General features: G+C 34.6%; 1 protein-coding gene across 12 annotated transcripts in view; it reads right to left on the reverse strand.

The window, feature by feature from the left end:
• Positions 1 to 19,666, reverse strand: part of LOC143249904 (activin receptor type-2A-like) — a 96,819-nt gene extending 77,153 nt beyond the window's left edge. For 2 of the 12 annotated variants that reach the window (XR_013028029.1, XM_076500498.1), the window contains exons 1-3: positions 11,678 to 11,922; positions 8,380 to 8,498; positions 3,308 to 3,496 (exon numbers count right to left, since the gene is read on the reverse strand). Coding sequence is in view for 11 of the 12 variants with exons in the window: in XM_076500498.1 (XP_076356613.1) it covers positions 3,308 to 3,496; positions 8,380 to 8,434 (244 nt within the window). In the remaining variant the exon portion in view is untranslated. The other 10 variants (XM_076500504.1, XM_076500501.1, XM_076500503.1 and 7 more) reach the window with 10 other exon arrangements.
• Positions 19,667 to 26,894: the final 7,228 nt, after the last annotated feature.

Here is a 26,894-nt window from a genome sequence, read left to right on the forward strand (position 1 = left end):
AATGGGAAAGGCAAGATGAAAGACGTTCAAATAAGGTTGACAGAAGAGTCACAGAGACAGAAGTAGGGGCAGAGGTGATCACATTTGTAGTTGTACCATAAGAGAAAAAAATCAAGGTTCAGCCAGCCAATATGGAGCTACTAAAATAACCTTATAAAGTGATGTGGATGAGGGAGATAACTTTGAGGATGTGGCATATAGGAGAATAGGTATAAATATGAAGGCCTCTCAAATACTGGCTAAAAACATCAACTCCTGAAACCCAAGGATGAAAAACCAGAGATCAGAATGATTGCAAACTGGGGTTGCAATGAGCAGCAAATGGTACTCATCCACTGTAAAACCCAAGAAACTAAGAGCTAGTCTGTGAGAAGAACTTTGTTTGGACATGACAACTGATCTACCACCTGATTTAGTGCACCTAGGAGATGGCAAGCTACTAATTGTATCCAGTGTTTGTGGGCTCAGAACAGGAGTTAGTTCCAGCATCTGAAAACAAAGGGACCTGGACTTGGTACCCCATTGTTTGGTTTGTAGGAGATTACCGAGGAGTTATCAGAATGTACCATAAGTACCATCCCAAGTAGAACTTCCAAGAGCTTCAGAAGATTGACATAGAGTTCAACTAAAGAAAGCCCCCAAATGAACTAGATAAAGCATAAGAAAAATAACAGACCTCTCTGCTGTGAACAGCCAACACACTGTCACCATGAGAAACAAGTGTGAGTGTAAAATACCAAACAGGAAGAAGGCAAAAAAAGTTAGTCATTCATGTATGATGAGTCCAATATCCCAAAAACAGAGGTGTCGAGTACAGGATCTGAATTCTCAACAAAACACTGAAGGAGCTAAGACATATCTGAATGGAAGAGCCAAGAACTGGAACATGCATTCCATGTAAACAAACTGAAGAAAACAATATAAGGAGATAATGGGTACATGAAGATTCACATTGAATTTGGTCATCTATAGACTTGGAGTGAAAACCCAATGAGATGACAGAAAAGACTCCATAGTGAAATGAGAGGGATCCAAAAACTCATTGAGACAGAAAATATCAATGAAAGGTCTTCAATTCCTTATTTTTTTTATGAGGGGAGTAAAATGAAGGTTTAAGTGGAACTACAGGCTCTATAGCATTTTTGAGAATAAGCTCTCTCACAGCCTCAGACAGAGGAATACAGGAAACCAATTTTTACAGTGGCAGGTAAAAAAATGGAAGATGTAGAAAGAAGATAAGGAGATCTAATGTGAAGAGACAGAAACCTTATGTTAAAAACTATAGAGCCCACTTATCTGTAAAAGTCTCTCATATATCCACAAAAGAGTAGTGCCCATCTCCAACAGGACCTGACCCCACAAGGCAGCTATTGGTGCTGGTGCCAACGTTTATGACAGGTACAGGAAAAATAAGAACACTGAGACAACAACAGAACCAGGTGTGTAGGAAGGTAGGGTTAAACAATTGGCAATGGAAGATAGTGAATTATAAATCTGGTGACATCCACCCACAACTCCAAGGAATTAGTGCGTCTCCTGAACACAGTGTCATGCAACAATGAAGCAGTCCACAAGTTCCTTTAAGGAAGGTGAGTCCTGGCAACTAACAAATGAGTTAGGAAAGGGACAAGAGAACCTCACCAAGGTACACTACAACAGTTACCTTGTTGGGAAAAAAGTGTATAGAGTAGATATTAGTAAGGGTAAACTGAATCTTCAAAAAGAGAGTAAAAAAGAAAAGACTGAAGTCCCAGGAGTAGAGCCCCAAAGGGTTAACAGTAAACTTAATCACTGAGAATTCAAATAAAAACTGGCAGAGTGGTGAAAAGCCTCAGCATGGTGTTCAGAAACATGCAGGGTCAAAGCATACTTTCCTTAGAAAAAAACTGTGACATAAATCTCTTAATCAGGGGAAGGAAGAAAACCAAATTACCTGAGGAAGAGGAAACATCAAGGAAATAGGAGAAGCATGAAAAATATGGCAAACCTCAGTGACCAACTGCAGAAACAGAGTTGAAGGGCAAATTTCCTCCAAAAATACCTGAATTGATGACATAGTAAGTAAAGGAACAAGAAAAACATTGTCAAAGCCATCATCTTCCTACACATTTTGATTGGCTTGAAGGAATGCTGAACTATAGGGAAAAAATATGGAACAAGGCCCAATTTAGGAAGCTAACTCCACAGAAACTAAAGCATATAACCTCTCAATCGATAGCATCTAACTTAATACTTGATTGATTGAAAGGATTAAACATGTTTCAAGAAAGAGGAGTCACAATGGTAGTCATATGAAATTGTGAATTCATGATTCATAGTAATCATGAAAAAAAATCTGAAGAAACGAGCACTCAAAAACCTGAAAGGAAATTAACTTAAAAGGAAAAATAAATATGTGCAAGTATGAAACCCAATACAAATAAATATGTGCAAGTATGAAACACAATACAAATCCCCACAAAGGATGGAAATTTAAAAGCAAGCAAGAAATGTGTCAAACTCTCAGCATATCAGCTGAAAATGTGAGATACACATACTGGAATACAGAGAAAGCCAGCTGCTTTGGGAGTGGATGTCATGCTCCCATTGGTGGAGGGTTGTAGCATTGCATTATCCATGTTAAATGAACAATTTGACTTAAGGGGATATAAAGGACAGTGCATCAAGCAAGAAACTATGTTTTCATTGCATTTGAGGGCAGAAGAAGATTGAGAGAAGTTTTTTGTGAGAGAAAGTACATATTGTACTGGAGATAAATATTTTTAATCTTAACATGAAAACTATTTTCCACTCAGAGAAGCCTACACTCTGACAACATATAATTAAAGACACAGTTTTAGTAAAGTTACATAATTAAAAATCCTGATTTTTTTGCCTATGAAAGGTTTTAAAGTCTACTGAAATCTTAACAAAGTTTGTGAAGATATATTAAGCACTTCTAGAATAATAATATGTATACCACCATAGTTATAAAGATGTGTACAATACATGAACCAATTGCATTAAAATATCAGTAATAACAGAACATTTAAATATATATATAATTTTCCAGTTTACTTCCAGTGTTTCACAATGTTCACTGTCTTCCTTTATGACAAAGATAACATTTTAAAAAAAGCATAAATATACAAAGCAACAATTTTCAATATGATGCAATGTTGCTCACATGATGGCTTTGCTAGCGTAAAGCAGTTTTAACATGTTACAATCAGCACAATACTAGTAAGGATTATGTCTTATAAATGACACCAAATCTGAAAATTAAAAGTCTTAAAACAAGTTCTTGACTATAAACATTTTAACTCACCTTTCTGTTTAATACTAAAGCCATGCGATGATTTCTGCCATAACACATAACACTGGTTTCCCTTGTCAGGAGTTAAAGATTTACAGTCCTTAGTTCCACTGCAGCCAACACTAAATCGACTGTTTTTGCATACAGTTTCATTATAATATTCACATCGCATGAGGTTGGAGTCTGTTGTCACAATCACTGCTAAAAGTATGATTAGTATTACCAATCAGTTCTTAATCAGTACTTCACGTAATATATCTTTATCCTTCTTTTAATATGGCAGTTTTTATGTATTACCAAAAATGCACAATCCAAACTATCTTATAGGATCTATCATATCTAATATCAGATGTTATAAACACAAACCATAAATTTTTGAGTAATGGTTCAAAGGAGTTTGTTTGGAATGAATACACTTTGAAAGTGAGTTTGCTGACATCAAAGAATTTTAATCATGATGTGATACTTGTTAGCTTTGATGTAGATTCACTATTTACTAATATATCATTTATAACAAAGAATTCAGTTTTAATGGTTTACCCAAGGAAATGTGAAATTTTAACATTTGCCTACAATGAAAATGTATTTCCAATAAATCTTCACCTGCATGATAGTATGCAAACGAACAAGCGACATCCCTTCATCAACAGAAGTATGACACAACTCCTAGCACAGATGACTCCCTCCATGCAGCTTAACTCAATTTCACTTCAAGACTGAGCAATATAACACACAAAAAAGACTGGAAGTAAAGACAAAGGGTGGGAAGTGTGAGAGGAGATAAGAATTTATCAGAAGTACATTTTCAGTGTAGGAAAATGTTAAATTCTGACAGGATATTTTACCTCGCAACAACATGGTATAACATGATCTAGATGAGTCTTATTCAGAAAGTACCCAGAGGAAGCCCCCATGGTGTGTGTAATGAAGAACATGTAAAAAACACCTGTGGGTGACTGGATCAGTACTGAACCAGGCATATTCTTCATCCATGAAATTGATGTGTTGTGATAACAGCAGAATTATAGGAAGAGCCCAATAAATTAAATGAAGGGATCCTTGGTGTAGAGTGGCTGGGAAGCTGTGGACCTTTAATGGAAATTCTATCTCAACCAACACCAATTGCATTGTGATATGATGATATGAGTATGACTCCATGAATTGAGCAAGTGGTTAAAAAAAGATCAATGATGAGTGAGTGTTTGTGCTGAAAGACTCCTACACAGTGGTAAAACACAAAAACCTAGCACCTAACAGACCCATACCTACAATATAGTCAGTGAGATCACCAGAGGCATTGAGGCCATTGAAGAAAAACTGACAGTTGACCTCAGAGACCATGAAGCTGGAACTAGTAAAGGACAGGAAGAAGGGAGACAAGTAATGGAAACAAGCTTAGGAAGAGGTTGAGAGAAATGAAAATCCAATGAGGAGAGTGAGATGTGCAAACAGGCAGATAAGACTTAGTTCTGAAGACAGATACTCAAAGACATTTTACACTAAAAAAGAGAGACATACACAAGTCTTCTAATGAGACTGTGGTAGAAGGACATGGAACATAAAAGCATTTTGACCCAAAAGATCTCAACAACAGAGGAGCTATATTAGGAGGGAAAAGACAGAACAGGACAATTGTGCCAGAGTGGAAACCATCAAACTATGAGACTCCACCAAAAAACACTCAGGAAAATGATGAATGGTCTTAGGCAAAAGGTTTAGAGTACAGGTACACCAAAACAAGGCATGACAGGATAATCATCACACAAATATGAAGCTTTCATGAAAGTAATCAACTCTCAGAAGAATCAAATCCATAACATTTTCTGCCAATAAATGCAGACCTGAAGCCAATATAGACAAATTACAGGTAACTGCTGTAGAACCAACTGAGAAATGAAATTGGGTTAAGCTGCAGAGAGGTAGTCAGCTGTGCTAGTTGTGTTGCACTCATTTTGATGGAGAATGACCACATGCTCATTAGCATGCTATAACAAAGTTACCACATGTGACAATAGGTGGAAGTTTTAAGGCTAGTGGCAAACAAAATTCTGCACATATAGAGGGCAATAAAAATCAATAAAAGTTATGCGAGTTGATATAAGATATAATATTGGAAAGCAAGTAAAGAAACAAATTTCTTGTTTACTGGAAAGGCATATAATCATATAGATGGAGGATACAGATTAACCCCAATATCAGTAAATATATTTGCATTTTATTATGAGAAGGTTTGGTTAAAAGACTGTCCTAAAAAATTTAATTCACGGTGATATAAAAGATATGTGGATGATGCTTTTACTGTATTTCACAACGAAAACACGTGTAACCATTTCTTGATTACGTAAATAACATGGAAATATTAAATTTACTATGAAAAAGGATACTTATTTACCATTCCAGGTAATCAAAAGGTGTGGAAATTTTAGAAATGGTATTCACAATAAGCCTACATTTTTCTGGCTTATATTTTAACTAGAATAGTTTTATTGTAAAAGAATTTCAGAAAAATGTTAATAAAGTTTTGCTCTACAAAGCTCATAAACTTTCCAGTTATACAGAATTGTTAAAAAAATCCAAAAAACATTAATAAGTTATTTGAATAAGAATGGCTTCCGAGTGAAAGTACAAAATCAACAAGGACATCAAGAAAGTTTCTACTCTTTAAATAACGTATACCAAGTATCAAAAAAGATTCTTCCTATAACAGTACCATTCATTAGTAAACATGTCCTGAAAATAAAGTAACTCAAGACTGTACTAGTGTCATACTTAAACCCATCATCAGAATAAAGAAACATATCGTGCTTAAAAACAAATCAGTAAACCATACCGCTCCAATGTTTTCTAGATGTATAAACGGTTTGAGTGTTCTAGAGCATATAAAGGATCAGTTAGAAGAAAACAGGCAGACAGAGTACAGGAACACAGTTTACTATGATACAGAAAAGGATCAAACATTTTGATTCTGTGTGCATGAGTTATAACAAAGTCACAACATCGAGCTATCTGCTGTGTCCACTAAAAGAAACTTAACCCTTGAATTTAGAGTTGTAAATCCAAATAAAAGTTTCAAGTTACTGACTGGAACTACAGATAATTATTAGTTACTATAAAGTAAAGAGATGTTGGTCATTAAGTGTCTAAAACCAGAACTAAATAGACAGACTTGTACTGGAAAAATTTGACTGAAAGCTTCTTGACTTTATTAAACTCTAATTAGCCCTAATTTAAAATATGATTCATCAGCCTACAAAAGAAGAGTGTCCAGTGGAATGCTTTAACCTGTTCAGTGCCATAGATGAGATTACTCGTCCAAGCCGATCGGTAACACAGTGCCACAGACGAGTTATTGTTTTGTGTTTTGTACATATTTCTATATTTTGTGTACTACTATAAGTTTGGCTTAGAGAAAAAATAGTATTTGTTGCTTATTCCTTTTGTTTTAAAAATTACTCAATTTTGCTGGAAAAAAACCTGGCATAGGAACTGCCGTAGCAGCTGAAATACTTGGCAGTCAACAGATTAAAGCTTCTTGGGCTTATTAAACTCTAATTAGCTCTAATTTAAAATACGGTTCATCAGCCAACAAAAGAAGTGTCCAGAATGCTTTTAGTTGTCTATCTTGACTGTTTCTGAAATGTGACCATAAATATTTTAATTCACACAGCTTGCACTGAAACAGTATACGGTATATTAAGGTTATTTTTGGAACTCATAACCACCATGTCATTTAATCCATGTCACAAAATTGGTAATGCTTTACCTCATACCAGTGCATTTTGACAACAACCATGAAATATATTTTTCATCACAAAAGGCTCCATCCACAAGGCTGTTATGTTCAAAGCACATGACTCTTTTCTATTAGCTTTCCATAAGCCATTTACTGTACAAGAAGAATGATTTTTCATTGTCCATTTGAAAAGACTTATTGTACAAAATTCCATAGTAAGCATATCTGGCAACTTGACTTAAACAGCGTAAGTGGCTATGGCAGTCTTCAGCTGCATGAGGTTTGTGATAGTTGAATGGGAGGCATGATGAGAAGCCTTGATTAGACATTACCTCTTTGGCTTCATTTACAGCTGAAAATCTTTCTTGATTGTGTCAAATATTTCCACCTGCACATGGATAGGTTGGCCACTGATCTTTGTTTTTCAATTCTCATCTGTCACAAGATAATGAACTTTGCTTAACATGGCTGGGATAAGACTTGTTGAAGGTCTCTTTCTGGATGGTTTAGTTTACTTTGTTTTCTATTAGCATTAAGTACAAAGGCTATCTCTGTATTGGAAATTCTAAATAAATGACCTGAATACATTCTTACAAACTGAGTGAATGAATATTTTGTGTTAGAAAGAACTATTACCCTTCCTTAAAAAAAAAAAAAAATTTTTTTGTGGTATCACACTGTCTATGAAGTAACAAAAAATTCAAAATGAAATTTTGACACATCCTATTCTGCTACAACTTTTATCAGTTGTGGTTGTCACATGATTTGGTGATTTGTAAATACAAAATAATTTTAATATAATGTTTTAAACACTGTACTAGCAGTTCAACCACTGAAATGGTTAAGAGTTTCTCAGAGTTTATATAGTATCAAGCTGTACATTAAGTAATATAGCAAGAGACGATGAAACACAAAACAAAGACTAGCCTATTACTTTTTTCCATATGTTTAAAGTCTTTCCATTACTGTCCTGGAAACTGAAAGTCTTTCAAAACCAGCATTATAAAAACAACAATGAAAAACAAAGTATTTGCACATTTTCCCACATTCTTGTATATGTATAGAACTTATAAACAAATCTTTAAATAGTCCTCATTGGCTGAGAGAATACTCATTCTAGTAGGATTTGGTTTGTTTATAATTAAGTACAAAACTACACAATGGGATATCTGCTCTGTCCACCATGGGTATTGAAACCCAGTCTCCAGCATTTTAAGTCTGCAGACATAACCTCTGTGTTACTGTGGGGGTCATTCTGACAAGAAATGTAATGTGTATGTGATTGGTTTTATAAGAATACTTTACTCCTAGGTGAAAAACATGAAAATAACTGAATGTTTTACTGACTTACCAAAGAGCATCCCTAAGGAAAATGCAGAAAGACAGTACTTCTGTGATATCATCATCTCTTACAGAAAGTTGGTCACATGATGCTTAAATTGCAGCTGCATAGGAAATGATGGCTACATCCTGTGAAAGAAAATACTGCATGAAAAATTTGAAAAGACTCAAAGAAAATCTGATAAATAAAAACCTGGTATTTTTTAATATAATTTTTGCAATTAAGAGATGTTTAATGTCACAATATAGAGGTCCACCTTTCGAGAGTGCTTGAACTATAGGTTTTGTTTTTATCTCTATAAGTTTGGTACCTTCTTGATTCTTTAACAACTTGAATGTCACAATTTACACAGAAGTCCTCAAATATTGTCAATACAACTAGCTGGATATATCAAAACAGTTGTTTTCTTAATCTAAATAAAATATTCTCTATATATTTGATCAACAATAAAGAATTCACTGAAGAAAATCATATTAAATAATCTTTAAATATAAAAAAATGTAAATAAAACATCTTACACGAAAAGAAACCCTCTTGAAATAAAAATGTATCTCAGTATGAGTATTAGCATTATTGATAAGGAGAGAACAACATTTCAACGTTCCTTATGAATACCAACCGCTCTGAAACACAAAACACCTCACACTCCTTCCTTTTGATAGAACAACATTTCAACATTCCTTATGAATACCAGCCGCTCTGAAACACAAAACACCTCACACTCCTTCCTTTTGATAGAACAACATTTCAACATTCCTTATGAATACCAGCCATTTGCCGCTTGAAACACAAAACACCTCACACTCCTTCCTTTTGATAAAACAACATTTCAACGTTCCTTATGAATACCAGCCGCTCTGAAACACAAAACACCTCACACTCCTTCCTTTTGATAGAACAACATTTCAACATTCCTTATGAATACCAGCCGCATTCTTATGAAACACAAAACACCTCACACTCCTTCCTTTTGATAGAACAACATTTCAACATTCCTTATGAATACCAGCCGCTCTGAAACACAAAACACCTCACACTCCTTCCTTTTGATAGAACAACATTTCAACATTCCTTATGAATACCAGCCGCTCTGAAACACCTCACACTCCTTCCTTTTGATAGAACAACATTTCAACATTCCTTATGAATACCAGCCAGCTCTGAAACACAAAACACCTCACCTCACCTTCCTTTTGATAGAACAACATTTCAACATTCCTTATGAATACCAGCCGCTTTTGATAGAACAACATTTCGGAAACACAAAACATCTCACACTCCTTCCTTTTGATAGAACAACATTTCAACATTCCTTATGAATACCAGCCGCTCGGAAACACAAAACATCTCACACTCCTTCCTTTTGATAGAACAACATTTCAACATTCCTTATGAATACCAGCATTCCTCGGAAACACAAAACACCTCACACTCCTTCCTTTTGATAGAACAACATTTCAACATTCCTTATGAATACCAGCTGCTCTGAAACACAAAACATCTCACACTCCTTCCTTTTGATAGAACAACATTTCAACATTCCTTATGAATACCAGCCGCTCGGAAACACAAAACACCTCACACTCCTTCCTTTTGATAGAACAACATTTCAACATTCCTTATGAATACCAGCCGCTCTGAAACACAAAACATCTCACACTCCTTCCTTTTGATAGAACAACATTTCAACATTCCTTATGAATACCAACCGCTCTGAAACACAAAACATCTCACACTCCTTCCTTTTGATAGAACAACATTTCAACATTCCTTATGAATACCAGCCGCTCGGAAACACAAAACACCTCACACTCCTTCCTTTTGATAGAACAACATTTCAACATTCCTTATGAATACCAGCCGCTCTGAAACACAAAACATCTCACACTCCTTCCTTTTGATAGAACAACATTTCAACATTCCTTATGAATACCAGCTGCTCTGAAACACAAAACATCTCACACTCCTTCCTTTTGATAGAACAACATTTCAACATTCCTTATGAATACCAGCTGCTCTGAAACACAAAACATCTCACACTCCTTCCTTTTGATAGAACAACATTTCAACATTCCTTATGAATACCAGCCGCTCGGAAACACAAAACACCTCACACTCCTTCCTTTTGATAGAACAACATTTCAACATTCCTTATGAATACCAGCCGCTCTGAAACACAAAACATCTCACACTCCTTCCTTTTGATAGAACAACATTTCAACATTCCTTATGAATACCAGCCGTTCGGAAACACAAAACACCTCACACTCCTTCCTTTTGATAGAACAACATTTCAACATTCCTTATGAATACCAGCCGCTCTGAAACACAAAACACCTCACACTCCTTCCTTTTGATAGAACAACATTTCAACATTCCTTATGAATACCAGCCGCTCTGAAACACAAAACACCTCACACTCCTTCCTTTTGATAGAACAACATTTCAACATTCCTTATGAATACCAACCGCTCTGAAACACAAAACACCTCACACTCCTTCCTTTTGATAGAACAACATTTCAACATTCCTTATGAATACCAGCTGCTCTGAAACACAAAACATCTCACACTCCTTCCTTTTGATAGAACAACATTTCAACATTCCTTATGAATACCAGCCGCTCTGAAACACAAAACACCTCACACTCCTTCCTTCATATGGGGAAGTTGCTAATGTTCCTTTCTACGACTGCATTATTTCAACCTAATACATTAATGTGATTTACATTTAGTTTCCACATTATCTTTTGAATATATCAGCTTTTTTCCACTTTCAATTTCAATCCACAATCTCAGTAATCAAAGAAACTGTAAAGAATATAAAAACTACCACACTCAAATATATTATGGTGACAGTAAGAGTAAATAGCATGTTGTAGCATTTTCTTTTGTTGGGTTAGTTCTTTTAAACTGATTGGTGCAAATAAGCACAAGTACAGTCCATGTAATTATAATAAATTACATCTTCTTTAACCTGCAGTCTACTATCATTTACACACAGTTGTACTTATTGTCCTAAGTTGACAAAGTTTTTATTTTCAGAGAGTTACACACTGATGGAACTATGACTAATGTATGTATAACTTACACAGTTTCACAGCTAAGTGATTAAGTGAATATTTGTGACAACAAACACAAAGTTAAATACTTCACTGAATGACTAAGTACTGTATCAACTGAGGACTCCATGTTTCTGTGATTTTTGAATTTATGATGTAGCATTGTACTCAAAAACTTTATCAAATCTCTCAGTTATCTTCTACGACCCATGGTGTACTGATGGAATGACTTTTGTTATCACTGACCTTCATGTGATTGAGGGAGTTCTTCCCAGCTAGGTGGTCATGTGAACCCACTGCTGGTTTTATCCTTGTTGATTACCAGCAAGTGGTCTTAAGAGCAGTGCCAAGTTCAGGATGTGGTCCTTCCTTTGAGAAAATATATGTATATTCTCTGGAGTTATTACCAAGTTCATCTATCTCTAGCTATTGTACTTCCAAAAATAATCACAGCAGAACTATGGTTTTGGTAAAACAAGGGTTCTCAGTAGGATCACACAGTGAAGGGTCTTGGATACACAATTTTTTTTTTTTCAAGATTCCCAATTAGATTTCAGCATCCAATCAAAGAAAAACTATGTACAATGTACACTACAAATTCACCTTCTGGAAGTAGAAAAAATGTATTTACAGTTTACACTGCCCGATTTCTTCTCTTTACTAGTGCAAAGTAGTTTTCCTAAGTTGAAAATGTACTTCCAATAATACTTACATCCCCTACACTTACCACTATTATTTGAATACCACAGTTTCTTCTTTTGCCCATCTAAACATTCGTCTGATTTTTTTCTCACTTGTTCCAATCTTTTATAACACATTCAATTACCCTTAGTGATATTTATTTTGTGATACTCTCCACATATGTCAATGTGCTCTTTATCCTGGTACTGTATACAAGCATCTCCCTCAGATAACATTATCAATTTTTTATCATGACTCAGTCTCTAACACTAGCTCTTAGGAGAGATGAAGGACAGGAGAGTGTCAAGTGGTTAAGTACTGTTTAAGTACATTTTTAATTCAGGAAAATGTTAACCTGCAAAACATACATATTTATGTTCAACTTACAGCTAGAATCCCACACTGATAAGGCCAGTGAAGGTATTATCCATACAGAAAACATGAATATAGATTATAGGTATGTCAATAGAAGATCTGCACCCTAGTAGGGAAGAGCCACACTACATTAAGAACAAGTATGTTCATCACTCAGAACTGAGTTCCTGTATCATGTGAGTAAAAGTACATTCCACTAGCCCCTGGAATAAGAGAGACAATGTGGAACAACTGTGCTAAAAACAAAGTACCCAAGATGGGACCACTCTTCATTTAGAATTATGAGAATAGTGGATCTCCTTCCAACAACCTGAGGGAAACATCCACGTACACAGTTAGGAGGGCCCCAACTTTACCCTTTTCTCACAATCTAACACTTCAAAAGAAAATCCTCAGTCCACCAACCCAGCCACTGAAAACTGGGTGTGGTAAGGACTCCCTGTCCTCACAATTAGAGTTGGAGGGGAAAGTAGTGTGCACTGGGATGCCCTGAGCAACAGTGCAATAGCTAAATTTTTAAAAGTAAAACAACCTTGATTTGTTCAATCTAAAGATTAGCAGAATATTCTTTACTCATTAAGTCCACAGTTCATCCTGTTTCAGGTGTTTTTGAACACCTGATCTTATGTAACACCTCACTTCTACACAGCCTGTTGCAACCTGTATAACGAATGCTAAATTAGTGGTTGCTACTAAAGAATTTGTTTGATAAAAGCACACACATCTGGACAACACTTGCCACAGTCTGGTATCTGAAAAAGAGGGCTTTGGAAAGTAAAGAAGGGACAAAATTAATATTGAAAATATTCATCTTTCTTTGTCATCTAGTGGATGTGGTTAATACAGCTACAGAGGGTAGGCAAGATCTCTCAGATGAAGAGAGTGATAGCTCATACAAGTAACGTGGGATAAAGGTAGAGGACAACACAGTGACCTCCACAAGAACATTCAATCAGGCCCCTAAGGACATAGAAAAGTAACAAATTTGATTAGATATGACTTGCAAAAGATTCTTCACTTTCAAAGAGAGACCAGAATGAAAATTGTTTTCTTGTACTTTTAAAAGTATTAGAGGAGACAACAAAACTTTCAAGACTGTCAGTGGACGTGACAAAGTTCAAAATCTGATTGGATATGGAAGAGAAATAGTGATCCTATGAACTGAAGAAAAGGACTGAATCCCTTTTCCATTTTACAGTGTGTTGGATAATAAGAACTGGTCTGAAGATACAAAGAAAATGAGAAAGTCATCTATGAACAAACAGTGCAAGTCATTCAGTCAAGTGATGTCCATCGGTCTGGAGACACAAAAAATAAACCTACAGGTAAATAGGATACATGGCATATAAGAGTCAAAACACAAACAGGTGCTGGAAGAGAACATCTAACCTTAATATACCAAGTAGGTAATTGGAATGGTCATTTGGGATCAAGTACTCAAAGCAACTTGAGGAATCTGGAGAGTATTGAGGACTAAAAAAATACATAATTGTAATAATTAAAAGGTAGCCAATAAGGCTACTTTAAGAAAGATGAATGTGGATGATGCAGAAACCTCTACCAAAGAGCCAGGTCATAAAATAAGTTATTATTACATAATGTATTATTATTTATTGTGGGCGAGTCACCGATTTATTGTGTTACATATGTTATGTATTACAATTTCAAATTGTCTGAATGAAATTTCAATTTAGAAGTTAATTTGATTTCAATATATATCAAATTTATAATATTTCTCAACAAGATTGATATATACAATTGTCGTTTTTATCATACATATATTTTAATATACAAACAATTTGTAATAATAGTTATTACAAGTAGTAATTTAAAATATTGGTTTACATACAAGAGTTTTAGAAATTTACAAACAATACTGAATCTTCTATGTGATCTAGAACTAAGTATTTTATTGATGGGCCAGGTCCACAATTAGCAAATTAACTCTAACTTGATATTGTTACACCTTGCTTAAGGTAGATAGCTTTTTTTTCTTAACTGGTCACACACTACTTATAAACTGACTTCTACTGATAAAGATATTTAATGTCCTCATAGAAATACTAACATCCAAAGTTGATTCTCTGAAGTTGAATGGTTTATAACATTCAAAATCTATAAATGTTTCTGGTTAAATATCTGTAGTTTAATTAGTATTTGACACAATTACAGTATTCAAGGCTTATAATATACTGAGTGTAGCCAATCAAACAGTATCTCTATCTCTTAGCACACAGATTTATAAGCATTTAGGTGAGGTTCGAGAAAGTTCAACTGACAACAATACTGGCAAACACTAGCATTTTACATACACACAGTACATTGTTGATTCTCACTATCGAGAATCTTCTACAAAATTTAGAGACCAGGTAGGACTTGTTCAATACACATTTACCGACATGTTATATGCATTAAACTGAAACAAACATGGATACTAAAATAAATGTATAACAATAAATTCATTTCAGTTGCCACTACTGATTGAAAAGACTTCACCCTCCTCTCAATACACCATTGATGATATCAATGTCATAGCTGTTGATAAATATGTTTTTTGGATTAAGAACAAACTGAGAGAGATACATAGCAACCTTAGAAATTAAGCCCCAACTGTGGCAGCATAGCCTCCATGCCAGAAGTACCACATGAGATCATGACTACTTCTACAAAGAGAGCCCAAAGGAAGTGAAAGGGACCATGGAAGCAGAAACCCAAGTATAGCAGCTAATCTGGTGCTATCAACAGTATCTGACAATGGGTTGAAACAAATAATATTTCATACCTTGGGTAACATATAAAGGTGAAAGAAGGCCTAGAATGGTAATCCCATTCTGTCCAGATGGAATGCATTCATTGCTAAAGTCCAAAGATAAGATAGTGGAGGTCAAATTGGCAGTAGTTGTATGACCCAGTGAGAGGCCATTCCACCAATCAGAGAAGCAAAATGGGAGCCAATCCAACAGAATCTAAGATGCAACATATATTCTGTCAGGAAAATCTGTTTGGATTTTGACATTGACTGCTATCAAAAGCACCACCTGTGGAAGATGTCAAATTATTAGGGTGAGAACACAGGACTGGTCTTAAGAGAGAAGGTCCACAATTTGATAAATAGTTCTAAATCATGTGCCTCCTTGATGAGAAACACAAGACACCATCACAAAACTGTTAGGGCGACACCTGATAACTGTCCCTATAATAAGCCAAGACTATGAGGCATTGCCTGTTGAAGAGGGAAAAGGACAAAAACATTCTGTATAGAATTCCTGACTGTTAGTGTATGTATCTCATCCTTGAAGTAAGGTAAAGTGCAGATGGTAGCTGACGATGACCAAGTTGGATATCTACACTTCCAGTAAAAGAATTCTATACAAACTGAGAGATGAGTAACTTGTGAATCTTGAAAAATCCAGGTATTCATATAGATAATGAAGACAAGTTATCTACTTATACTCTTTAATGTAGAATTATTATGCAATGCTAAGCACTATTTTTGTCGAATGTTTCTGTTTAAAAGCATTTAACATGAAAATAACATATTAGCTTACAGTTTTCGTTCAGTTCACAATTTTTTATTTTTTAACCACACAGTGCAGGTAACAAAAATAACATACAATGTATTGATTTAAGATTTCTTTACACAATTGCTTCCATCTGGGTTTTATGCAAAAGTACCTAAAATGTGTTTTTTTTTTTGCTCATTTTTTTCATTACAACTGTATCTAAATATAAAACCAAACATAAATGAATAATAACATACAGAGGAACTCCTCCAAGCAGCCACCCCTTGAAAGCAGTCATTCAATCACAGTCCCACTTTTTGTTTACATAATCCCTTATTATGTACAGTGGAACCCCTCTAATCAGGCCAGTTTGTTTCAGTCCCAAAGGTGGCTGCTTTAGAGGGGTTCAACTGTACTATGTTTTATAGCTTTTTAAAGAACCTTCTCTGTCTGTGTTAATAACAATATGGGAAAAAACTATGAATTAACAGGTAAATATGTCTTAATACTGTTAATGTTTAAATACTTTCTTTTAAATTATTTATACTCTGAGGTTTCAAAGTAATAAAACTACTGATGTTATAATTATAGAGTAACTGTCACAATAGACATATGAATATACACACTCTAAACTGGTCCTGAAACAAGCCTTTTTAATATTATAATTTTCTACATGTAATAATTGTGTTATTATGACTAAATCACACTTGATTTCTTCTTCACATTATTGTATTGTGAGAATCTAATTTTAGCAGGTAGAGGTAATTTAATGTAGGTATTGCTTGTAAAACATGTTGTTCAATACAATGTTGTTAGGCCCCCTCAATGCTGACTGTTTCAGCATCACTTTACATGGTAATTAGGTTCAAAATATCTGCAATTCTTAGGACAACTGATGCATCGAGCTCCATTATTGAAAGTTTCAAGCATATGCTGAATCAAAAATTGACTTGATTTAACATTGTTCTCACAATCAAATCCTCAAAGTTTCTGAATAGGTGATTAAAATAAATGTTGAAAGTAATATTTTAATAAATTTCACCTGCATTGTACCAAGGCTTAAAATAAGCACTAGTTAGTTGGCAAAAATCTTGTATTTTGAAGTTGGTCAGTAAGTACTAAGAGGCACACTGGCATTTTCATGATTATGAGAAACCTGTTTGAAGTAAAATTGTATCTCGGGATATCTGGTGTGGGTATTAACACTTTTACTAATAAAGTAGAGAACAACATTTTGACTTTATCAGGTCATTTTCAGGTTAGCGTTTATGTTTGTAACGAAATTACATTTAATAACATTAAATGTAGTGAAAGATTAAAAACTAAAATCCTACTTCAGTATGCTGTATTTAGTTGCCATGTTAAACTTAAGAAAGGAATTGCATTGAAAGATGCATTAGAACCTTTTGTTAAATGCTTCAGGTTAACATGAAGATGACCCGAGGAGGACGAAATTTTGTTCTCTGCTTTATTAGTAAAAGTATTAATACCCATATCAGCCGTTCTGAGATACACTGGCATTTTATTTTGCCTATTGATAATCCAGACATGAATATAAATATTCTGATCAATTCTAAACAGAAAAATATATTTGAAAGCAAAACAGTTATGAGAAAAAACTGACTGATAAGCATTTAACAAAAAATACTAGAAAATCTTTTAATGGAATTCCTTAAGTTTAAAATGGCAATGAAACACAGCATGCTGAATTACAGTTTCAGTTTTCTAATCATTCACTGCATTTAATGTTATTAAATGAAATTTCATTACAAACATAAATATACTATTTGACAGTATAATATAAAATTGAATATATGATGGTTTCTGGAAATTTGTCAGTCAGGTACCGATATTAGAGGATGTCTGAGACTGGCAAAGTTGGACTGTTACCTACCCTAAAAGATAAAAAAGTTTAAGCTTTATTTTCCACCCAGAAATTTAACTTATCTCCAAGGATCACATTTCTCCTGTGGGTACCACCATTTCTATTTGCCACAATGCCTTCTGAAAATTTCAGAGATTTGTCAAGCCCCTGATGAAGGAGTTTGTTCTGAACTTTGTGCAAAGCTACACGAGGGCTACCTGTACTAGCCTTCCTTAATTTACCAGCGTAAGACTAGAGGGAAGGCAGCTCATCATTACCATTCAATGTTAACTCTTTTACCAATAACTAGTTGGACTGACTGTAACATAATAATGTTCCCATGGTTGAAAGGGTGAGTATGTTTGGTGTGACAGAAACTCAAACCCGAGACCCTCAGATTATGAGTTGAGCATCCTGACCACCTAGCCATGCCAGGCCAAGATGTAGGTGAGAGACATCATCATCGGAATTTAATCAAACTGAAAAACATTGAGTAAGAACGCAATAACTTATTTTATGTTCTATTCAATAAGCCAGTTTTAATATTCATGCTGTTTTCTACTATTCATAGCATACTTATATTTTCAGTCATGTCAAAAATAAACTATTATCTATACTAAAAATAAACAAATAGTAATTTAAAAATACAAGGAACAGTATACAGATAAAGATATTGTGTTGAATATTTTACACATTACTATATGTGGTATTCTTTATAAGCATTAAAGAAATATATTAGGCACATAATGAAGAATTCCTTATGTACAAATACATGGCAAGCTTATTAATTAACCAGCTATTATACTCTTTCAGTATTTCCTTGAAACAAGTAGTTTAAGGTTAGTCACAATTTTTTAATAACTTTTGTACTTTTCAGCAAAAATTATGTAATTAAATGGCTGAGTCTCTATGGTAATATTGGATACTGTATGTAGATGACTTGTTTCGATAAAAAAATATACTTTTTGTACGTTCTAGAAATCTCACCAATGCTATTTGTATGACCAATAGTAATATTATGAGTAATAAAGTAATGCTAGTTGTAGTAGTACCAGTAGTATTCATATTTTATTAACAAGATATAAACATAAAGCACATGTGAGTAATACTATAGTATTATACGAGTTTTTGCTTTTACTAGTAATGTTAATGTCCTATGCATATGATGTTTTTGTCCTACCGCATTTGCATTTATGATTTACCTGAGGTAAGCATAAATTAATTAATTTTTTTCTTAGATTATTCACCATCATAGAGCAGTATAAACAAAAATATTTCAATTTTTCAAGACTTCTGATGATAATGACTACTTATTTGAATAATGAAGAAATATTAATTAAAAGTAATTATTTGAGATACATACACTAAAAATTATTACCAGTCATATTAATAATAAAATGAATTACAATAAACTGAGAATCATAAAAAAGCAAACAAAATTATAATTCTAGATCTCTGCATAATATATAATCCTGTAAGCCCTTACTTACCAATGTACTGAGTTGAAATAAATACTACAGAAACATGACAGTTTGCTTCGTAACCAAAACTGTAAGAAATCAAAATAATTTTTACCTTTAAGTTGAGCTATAAAGATATAAAGTTCAATAGTCAAATTCTATATGCAGCGATAAAACCAACTCTTAATACCATACCGCACAAAATATTTAACATAATATGTGGCAAATTACAATAACTTCATCTAAAAGACTACATAAGTTAGATTTACCTTTTTTTAAAAAAAAAAAATTAAGAACTCAATTATATTTCTCTTTGCTTACATCACAATATGGTGTTATTTTTTACACCGCTGCTGTTAGAGGGCGCTACACCAATAGAAGATGATAATAATTTTTTTTTTTTTTGGAATTTCGCACAAAGCTACTCGAGGGCTATCTGTGCTAGCCCTCCCTAATTTAGCAGTGTAAGACTAGAGGGAAGGCAGCTAGTCATCATCACCCACCGCCAACTCTTGGGCTACTCTTTTACCAACGAATAGTGGGATTGACCGTCACATTATACGCCCCCACAGCTGGGAGGGCGAGCATGTTTAGCGCGACGCGGACGCAAACCCGCGACCTTCGGATTACGAGTCGCACGCCTTACGCGCTTGGCCATGATGATAAGAAGCTAATCTTGTTAGAGATTTTAAAATATTATTCATTATTAATATTCTCATCTGTAGTATTTTGGGTTAATTTACAAATTAATAACTACATTTAAGAAGCTATGTAAATAAAATTAGTATTATTAAAGTTTTAAGTTGATGTTTGAAGGTGTAAGATGTACTACACTAATAGATTAGGCTTAAGACATGTAATGGTGCTTATACGTCAATTATAAAGCAGGTTAAAATAACCTAAAATACACAGATTAAATGATTGTCTTTTCATGGTTTAAAGGATAAACTTGGTTATTTGGCTTTAGATCCATTAGTTTTAATTCAGCTTATAGGGATGTTATAAATTTTCTTTATTAATTCATCATTTGTACATCCTTTTTTTATTCAAGTCATAATTTCACACTACTTTGCCCTTCCATGGAAACTTATCAGTATACATTAATGAGCTTGGTTTGGTTTGGTTTGAATTTCGCGCAAAGCTACACGAAAGCTATCTGCGATAGCCGTCCCGAATTAAGTTTGAGAATTTAATGTTTCAAGATTGATTAATTTATAGCAGAATGTTGGAGGTCGATTGTTTTAGGAGGGGTATTTATGGAAAATTTCGTTATATAGCTCCGTACGAGCCCTGTATTGTGTATGTAATTTAATTGCTGTAATGTTGTTGGTGTCATTCTTTCTCCTCTAAATTTTTCTCGTTATGTAAAATATTATTGCTACTAGAGAGTTGTTTGTTTATTGTTTATTTCGCGCAAAGCTACACGAGGGCTATCTGCGCTACCCGTCCCTAATTTCGCAGTGTAAGTTAGAGGGAAGGCAGCTAGTCATCACCTTCCACCCCCAACTCTTGGGCTACTCTTTTACCAACGGATAGTGGGTTTGACTGTCACATTATAACGCCACCACGGCTGAAAGGACGGACATGTTTGGTGCGACGGAGATTCGAATCTGCCACCCTCGAACTACGGGTCGAGTGCCTTAACCACCTGGCCATGCCGGGCCCTACTAGAGGGCTAGAGACTTCTAGATTTTTCTGTCCTGTGTTATAAGTACATACAGATGCAGAAAGTAAATCAGAACAAGTTAAGTTAAGGAAACTGAAGCAAGAATGCATGATTCTCATTTTAGCTGTAATGGACGATTTACAAAATGAGAGTTTCAAAGTTTAGCAGAGACAACTTGTCTTGTTAAAGAGTTTTCTAAAATAATTGAACCCTTTTGTTTGGACTTTGATGAAAAAAAGACAATTATTTAAAGTTCTAAATATAACTGTATTAACCCACAGGGTAACCTAAGTGTATTTGTCATTGACTTTATTGTGTGAAATAGAAATAAAGAATACCAATTCGTCTTGTCAATTGAGCTCTAGAGTAACTGAAACGACTAGTGTGGACTTTTGAGAAGAAAATTAACAAAAAATGAAAATAATATAACAAATGTGTAACGAATTTGTGTACAAATCTTTCACTTATTTTAAATATGTTATTTTAAAACAAGTGGATTATGTGCTTCCGTATATTGTTTAAATTTATCATCGACAAGTCACAGACACCTGCTGTAAATACTCTCGTCTGCTATATAAATATGTGTGTGTATATAAATGTAAAAGTGATGTGCCTGTTGCAGTGTCTTTGGACAAATTATTGAGGCTTAATATGGTTCACAGTATCCAAAGTATTTAAGGGGCTTTCCTTTTATTCACAGAGACTCTACATTAAGTTTTATGGCTTTTATCACAGAAGCTGTCACAGGATGTATTCAAATGTCAAAACGCTTAACCATAGAGGCCTTTGTTATTTCATGAAGAGAGATATCAGCTAATATTAATCACCCTCTGATGATTGCTGACAGATATCTCATTATAAATTAAATTGAGTAACAGTCTTATTACTATCTTAACATTTAAAATCCGTACACTAATTTTAGTAGTGATACTATTATCAATGTGGCTATTAAATCAGAGTTTCACGTTGTTAGTCACTATCTGCTATGGAAAACTTCCCAAATTAAATGCACTTTGCACTTTCCTGTTGAAGGAAAAGGGACTTGTTCTTGATGGTGAAACTCCATCTCGTTGCATTCCTCATACGAGCATTCTGTCACATTTTGTCCTCACTAAGGTTTCTGTTACCCTAAGCAGCAAAAGCTTCTTAGTTATGCACAATGAAAATTAAGGCACCGAACATTCTCACTATTCTAGACGTGTTCTCTTTAACTCAAAAGTTGTCATCTGTCAGATAAAATGAATTTTCGGTTGAAAATGTTTTTCCTGTTACTAGATATTTCAATTATTTTTAAATTGTTTTGGTACAGACTGGTTTATATCAAAATAAAACAGTATGACAGACTACCCTGGTAAAACACAAAGTGTAGCAGTTTTATGGTCACATGTCAATCGATATACTTTCATATAACACAAGACTTTAGCTACGACCTCGAACCATTAGACCTTGGGTACACAGCCTGGGCACACTAAGCATGCGCCATACTTGGCCTAATGGGCTTGAGATTTCCTAAAGGCAAGCACATGGTGTAGTTTTATATCACTGTTTATCACTTCGAAATAGGAAGAGTTGCTACCATACACCATCTTGGAATTATTTAGGATAATCAACTGAACTGTAGAACTCATATTAGTATCTTGCCCCAACTTATCACAAAAATTTTGATCCCTTGTTTGAATTCTGACTGGTTAATTTTTCATCAGTATTTTTATTTACGCTAAATGATTTATTGTTATATCATATATCTCTATAAAACACAACTGTATCTAACACATTTCAAATCTACTTGGGAGACTTAAAGTTCATACACTAGCCAGTGTTTCATAAGCTATTGCTAAAGGGCCTTCACAAGATATTAGGTGCTGCTTTCAATTTTATGTATCAAATTTCCCTTAGTAAGCAATCAGAAGATTTCTATCAGTAATTTGATCTAAGACTATTCTGATTTGATCTGCTATCACTAGAGATGTGGGCCGCAGCTTGTTCACAAATTGTGAAAAGCGATTCTAGTATGTGTATTTATTAATCTTCTGTACACGACTGAGAATTCCATAGCGCTTCTAAATGAAATTCATCAAAATTACTCGTAATTGATATGTAGGGAGCCTTCAAAACTAGTTTAAAAGTTCCATGATGTTAATACGCTTACATGAGTGGTTGTTCTGATGCAGTAATTAAACAGTCAATGTGTTCATGTTCTTGACACTTCACACACTAGAAATTTTCCTGCCGAATTTATTGCATATCCTGCACTTAAGACAGAATATCCTTTTAAAGTAATGTTTAATCTTCTCTTGTTATTGGCCCGGCATGGCCAGATGGTTAAGGCACTCGACTCATAATCTGAGGGTCGCAGGTTTGAATTACCGTCCCACCAAACATGCTCGCCCTTTCAGCTGTAGAGACATTATAATGTTACAGTCAATCCCAGTATTCGTTGGTAAAAGAGTAGCCTAAGAGTTGGCGATGGGTGATGATGACTAGCTGCCTTCCTTCTTTTCTTATACTGCTAAATTAGGGACGGCTAGCGCAGATAGCCCTCATGTAGCTTTGCGCGAAATTCAAACTAAAAACAAATCTTTTGTTATTTCCTTATATTCATTTAGTGATTGTTAGTTGCATTACAGAGCGATAGTCAAGTCTCTCTATTCAACTAGTGTAACCCAAGAATTTGATGGTGGGTGATCTTAACTAGCTGTCTTTCCTCTTGTATATCAGTTCATAATTAAGGATGACTGATATATATAACACTCGTGTAATCTTGCTCAAATATAAAAAATAAAAATTAAGATTTTGTGGGTAGGGATGAAATCTGTGATGAAATAATAGGTACGCAACTTTCTAGAGCTTGCATTCTATTGCCTATATTTTATGGCCCTTTTCTTTAAGATGGCTGCATTGCTTGTCTACAGTGATTAAAGCTGAAGAATTTTGGGTGATCTTTAGGTTGTGACTAGGTATCTCAGTCACTTAAATATGCCTTAACTGATGCTGTAATGTTAATCTATGCGATATGTGACTGGCCAAACATCTTTGATACTGATACCAATAGTAGTAGGATTGGAATGGTATTACCATAGTTACAGGAAGGGATAGAACATGTAACTTTGTATACTACTCATATGGTTACGGCTCCTGTTTCAACTGTACAATTTTATAAACATTACTCCCCCTAGTTGTATGTTCATCTTAACTACCTTTCTATCAGTTAGAACCTTAAAGGAATAATAGCACATTAGATAATAACACTACAAGAACATAACTTTGTCGTACATCATCACCATTGGTAACAACAGCACAGAAACATCAATATATTGTCTAGTCAAATGGTGAAGTTTTTCTATAAACTAAATGCTCAGATTCCAATTAATTTGTGGCTGTGAATAGCATCACAACAGTAGTGGCAATAAATCATATAGTAAGTGATAATTTTACTAAAAGATGGACTCCACAATGCTCCAGGATTTTTATTCAGAGCAACTGTAAGGTCAGATGTACTATTGATAAAACATGATGTGCATAAAGTTAAAGCAGAATCAGCATAGGTTGAGGAATTTTTCGTGGAGATATATATTCTGTGGTACCTGAATGAATAGATATAGGTGCAGGAATGTTTGTTGTGTCAAAGTTATATAACATAAATAACCAAAATATGGTTTTTAATTTGTGATTCAGCTAGCCATTTCCAGAGCTCTCAAACAGAAAATAATTCAGACTAGAGACTATCCCAGTGTTTTCCACACCTGTGCCAACATGTAAAAATGGATTTTTCTGGACATATTTTTGTCGAGATACTGAGCAATAGTGCAAATATTGTACTGTTTCTGTGTATGTTCTTCCAAGAGGTAGAATTGCTTCGTACAGTTCCAGCAGAGTCATATATTCCACATTACATAGATTACTATAAATATAGCTCACCCTCTCATAAATATTTAATGACGGAATCTGTATTTGATGATGACCATCAGTTACTTTATAAAGTGGGCTACAACTTATTCATTTATTAATATATTAGAACAGTTCATTGTTAATATGTTGGCTCAACAACCAGTAGCATCTTTCAGTGCATCTGTATAAGTTCACACAGATCAATGGGGTAATTTCGATGACTAGTTGTTTGCATTATTGCATATGGTGCTGTGTATGGTAAATAATAGTTCTCTGACATATTATCCACAGCTAAGTGGTTTGTATATGCTCATGATGTTTCGTAGTCCTTACTGACTTGGATGCACAACTACCATGGCATATTATGTACAATCTGACTGGCTCTTAATCCAAGATGCTCATCTTTTGTAAAGAAACGTAACTTTATAAGGGCCTGATGTATTGTCCGTCATCTGTAGCAGACTTTCCACAAAAAATTGTGGACTGTTTCAAGTCTACATCAGATGAAACATTTGGATTGGTACGTCAGCAGCTTGGAAAGATTATTGCATAGTAGTACATATATGAATAAACAATTAAAGAAACAAAGAAATTAGTGAAGAGATTTGGTATGATTTTCGTACATGCCAACATCATAGAAGCACCTTGGTTTCGGTTGGACTGGTCCTGATTTCAGCAACTCACTCATGGAAGTGCATTAGTGGGCGGGTGGCTGTTGAGATGTATAGTTCTGTGGTTTTACGTATTAACCATACTACAAGTATGTATTATAAGGAACATATAATGATATATAAGTATAAATAATATTGTATACATATGGTTACGTATGACGTTTCACATGCATACAGACATTATCTATGAATTCATTAACTGTTATATTATATGCATGGTAAAATGCACAAGAGTGCAACTGTCATAAACTAAAGATATAATTTGGTTAAAATGTCAATATAAGCTGAGAATGAAATAAGATTTGTACACTGACTTGTAAAAATCAATAATAGATATGGTATTAGACGATATTTTCATTGGAGTTGGTGAGATAATAGTTTTGATGTTTAAATTGGAACTATCCAGAGTGCACAGATTGCACTTATCTGAAGAAATGTCAGGGCAATAGTATTATAGTTTTGATTTTTAATGGGGCTGTTAGAGTCGTAAACCCACACTGATAAGTGAGCTTCTGACCCATAAGAAAGTGTTCACCCACACTGATAAGTGAGCTTCTGACCCATAAGAAAGTGTTCACCCACACTGATAAGTGAGCTTCTGACTCATAAGAAAGTGTTCACCCACACTGATAAGTGAGCTTCTGACCCATAAGAAAGTGTTCACCCACACTGATAAGTGAGCTTCTGACCCATAAGAAAGTGTTCACCCACACTGATAAGTGAGCTTCTGACTCATAAGAAAGTGTTCACCCACACTAATAAGTGAGCTTCTGACCCATAAGAAAGTGTTCACCCACACTGATAAGTGAGCTTCTGACCCATAAGAAAGTGTTCACCCACACTGATAAGTTAGCTTCTGACCCATAAGAAAGTGTTCACCCACACTAATAAGTGAGCTTCTGACTCATAAGAAAGTGTTCACCCACACTGATAAGTGAGCTTCTGACTCATAAGAAAGTGTTCACCCACACTGATAAGTGAGCTTCTGACCCATAAGAAAGTGTTCTGATTCTAACTAAATATTATCAAATTCTCAACCTATCGTGTTTTACATTAAACTTTGTTAACTAGAAAATTAGCTTTATCTGATTGCCTTGTGCTATCATTACGGATGTTCATATTCTGTTCAACCTTGGGAAGGAGTACTTAAAGATTCCCTGGACTCTGAAAGTGATCCTGGATAAAACGTTGGCCAAGAAGTCAGTTTCTGCTTGCTTTTGTTGTCTTCTATGTTTCCAGTTTTTATTTTGCTTAAGGCATCTACACTCAAATGTGTTTTACCTGATCTATGTATAACTTTGAAATCCTAGCCTTGTAGTAGCAAAGACCATCTAGCTGATCTAAACGATGGATAT

Source organism: Tachypleus tridentatus, chromosome 4, assembly GCF_004210375.1.
Source record: "Tachypleus tridentatus isolate NWPU-2018 chromosome 4, ASM421037v1, whole genome shotgun sequence".
Lineage (NCBI taxonomy): Eukaryota > Metazoa > Arthropoda > Merostomata > Xiphosura > Limulidae > Tachypleus > Tachypleus tridentatus.